Source organism: Sus scrofa, chromosome 2 (genome assembly GCF_000003025.6).
Source record: "Sus scrofa isolate TJ Tabasco breed Duroc chromosome 2, Sscrofa11.1, whole genome shotgun sequence".
Classification (NCBI taxonomy): domain Eukaryota; kingdom Metazoa; phylum Chordata; class Mammalia; order Artiodactyla; family Suidae; genus Sus; species Sus scrofa.
The window spans coordinates 55380372-55383392 of record NC_010444.4 but is presented as its reverse complement, the minus strand read 5'-3'; the positions used below and the strand labels follow the sequence as shown (position 1 = coordinate 55383392).

The 3021-nt window shown below is 34.8% G+C and overlaps 1 protein-coding gene across 1 annotated transcript; it reads left to right on the top strand.

Annotated features, from left to right (window-relative positions):
• On the top strand, positions 1696-2634 carry LOC100627324 (olfactory receptor 2L2-like). The gene has a single exon (XM_003354155.1). It carries the CDS (start codon positions 1696-1698, stop codon positions 2632-2634), a length of 939 nt encoding a protein of 312 aa, XP_003354203.1.

The following is a 3021-nucleotide window of genomic DNA, read 5'->3' as shown; positions in this document are numbered from 1 at the left end:
TCCTACTATAACCACCCCCACCTCTTTTTCTCTTTTCCCATCATTTCAGCATATTTACATCCTACTTTGTGTCTAAAGTAGCTAGATTAACAGCATTTTTCTGTCTTCTTGTACATATTGATAAAATACAAAAATATGAAACAGAGTAAGACCTGACAGTATTTGTTTTTTGATTTTTTTTTTCTACAGCCACACCTGTGGCATATGGAAATTCCTAGTCTAGGGGTTGAATCAGAGCTGACGCTGCCAGCCCATACTGCAGTCACAGCATCACAGGATCCAAGCTGCATCTGTGACCTATGCCATAGCTTTGGCAAAGCTGGTTCCTTAATGCACTAAAATAGCAAAATATTCTGTATAGCTTATTCACCTACAATGCCTCTGAAGAACTCCACTTCCAACCATGAAAAAGACTGCTAAGATACCATTTTCTTTTTTCCACTTAAGTGATTGACCTTTCCTATTTCCAAATTCCTTCTTTCAAAGATCCTAAAATCTTTTATCATTTATTGTGCCTTGTGCTCAACATTCTCTTTTAATTTGAAGGAAATATTTGTAAATCATCATGATAGTTGCGTTTTAACAGGGAGAAATAAATGCATGTGCTTAGATTTACATTATAATGTAGAATTGGAAAGAGTTTTACTTTGTTTTTTAATTTAAAAGAATGTATACATGTATGTGTAACTGGGTCACCACGCTGTACAGTAGGAAAAAAAAATAATGCATTGGGGAAATAAATAAATAAATAAATAAATAAAATACATGAACAAATCTTTGCAGAAAAAAAAAAATTAACTGTTTAAGATAAAGTGCCATAAAGCAATGTTTATCATGTAAATGTTAGAGAGGCACAGAGACATAAAACATGCTATTTGGGAGAGCTTGCATAGATTTATCAAACAACAAGAAGTGTGGTGTATAGATATTCAGGCAAATGGTCTACTTTAATTACAGCACTGAGAATCTCATTGAGGAGAGAGAATGGCTTGTATAAATGCTACTTGAAAAGAAGGATTCATGTTATTTTCACAACAGATAAATCAAGCAGTGTTATCTGACTTCAAAGAAGCTTGATTTGACATTTCTGTTCAAAGAAGTCTCAAGGAAGAAAAAGAGTTTCTGAACATGAGATGATAGGTCCCTGAAGATTTAGAGGTAAGCCTTAGGGCTTGACTATGAAAATTAATTCCTTATTTAATTATAATAATTGCTTATTCACAGTAGAATTCTATAATGCATGCATTTATATCAAAGTCCTATAAATATATATTTAATATTATATCTGATTTTGTTACTTGAATTTTTGTAGGACAGTAAAACATATTTATTCTAATGATGCCAAAATATTTTTTTCTAACATTAAAGATTTCCTGGAAAACACTATGGCCAAAAATATTTGCATTTTCAAATATTAATCTCTTGATCAAAAAATAAGTTCTTTTCAAAATTAATGTTTTTCATTTAGGATCTGTAAAATTTCATTTTGTTTTTTTGATATATATTTTTATTTTATAATGATTTATCTTTTTTCCATTATAGCTGGTTTACAGTGTTCTGTCAATTCTCCACTGTACAGCAATATGTAAAATTTTAAATAATATGCAATGTGATTAAATAATAAAAAGAGCTTTTCTTTTAGCCTGACTTCTTTAATCTCATGTCTTCCTTTAGGAACAATTATATGAATACCACATGGAAAATTATAATCAAACATCAATTTACTTCATCTTATTGGGATTATTCCCCTCTTCAAGAATTGGCATGTTTCTTTTTATTATTATTGTTCTCATTTTCTTAATAGCTCTATTTGGCAACTTCTCCATGATCCTACTCATTTTTCTGGACAACAATCTCCACACACCCATGTATTTTCTACTCAGTCAGCTCTCCCTCATGGACCTGACCTATATCTCCACCATTGTCCCCAAAATGGCCTACAATTTTCTGTTTAATGACAAGTCTATATCTTTCATTGGATGTGGAATTCAGAGCTTCTTCTTCTTGACTTTAGCAGGTGCAGAAGGATTGCTCTTGGCTGCTATGGCTTATGATCGTTTTGTAGCGATTTGCTTTCCTCTTCACTATCACATTCGCGTTAGCAAAAGAATATGTGTGTTGATGATAATTGGATCTTGGATAATGGGCTCTATCAACTCCTTTGCCCACACCGCATATGCCCTCAATATCCCTTATTGTCAATCCAGGGCCATCAATCATTTCTTCTGTGATGTTCCAGCCATGTTAACTCTGGCCTGCATAGATACCTGGGTCTATGAGTCCACAGTGTTTGTCAGCACCACTATCTTCCTTTTAGTGCCTTTTACTTGTATTGCATTTTCCTATGGTCGTATTCTCCTTGTTGTCCATCACATGAACTCAACAGAAGGGAAGAAGAAGGCCTATTCAACATGCAGCACCCACCTCACTGTGATTACTTTATACTCTGCACCATTTGCTTATACTTATCTACGCCCCAAATTTCTACGTACTCCAACAGAGGACAAGGTTCTGGCTATGCTCTACACTATTTTCACCCCAATGCTCAATCCTATTATCTACAGCCTGAGAAACAAGGAGGTGATGGGGGCTCTGAGAAGAGTAATTCAGAGAATCTGCTCTGTGAAAATGTAGACAAAGTTTTCGCATGAGTACCAGATTTTGTACAAATCCATTCAGCACCATATAATAATTTAAAATATTATTTACTATTAAATAAAATAACTAAAGGAGTTCCCATAATGGCTCAGCAGTTAGCAAATCCAACTGGCATCCATGGGGTTGCAGGTTCGATCCTTGGCCTCGCTCAGTGGGTTGAGGCTTCAGTATTGCTGTGATCTATGGTGTAGTTTGCAGATGCAGCTCGGATCCCAAGTTGCTGTGGCTGTGGCTTAGGCTGGCAGCTGTGTCTCTGATTTGACCCCTAGCCTGGGAACCTCCTTATGCTGTGAGTATGGCCCTTAAAAGACAAAAGACAAAATAAATAAATAAAAATAAAAGAACTAAAATTAGTCTATAGAA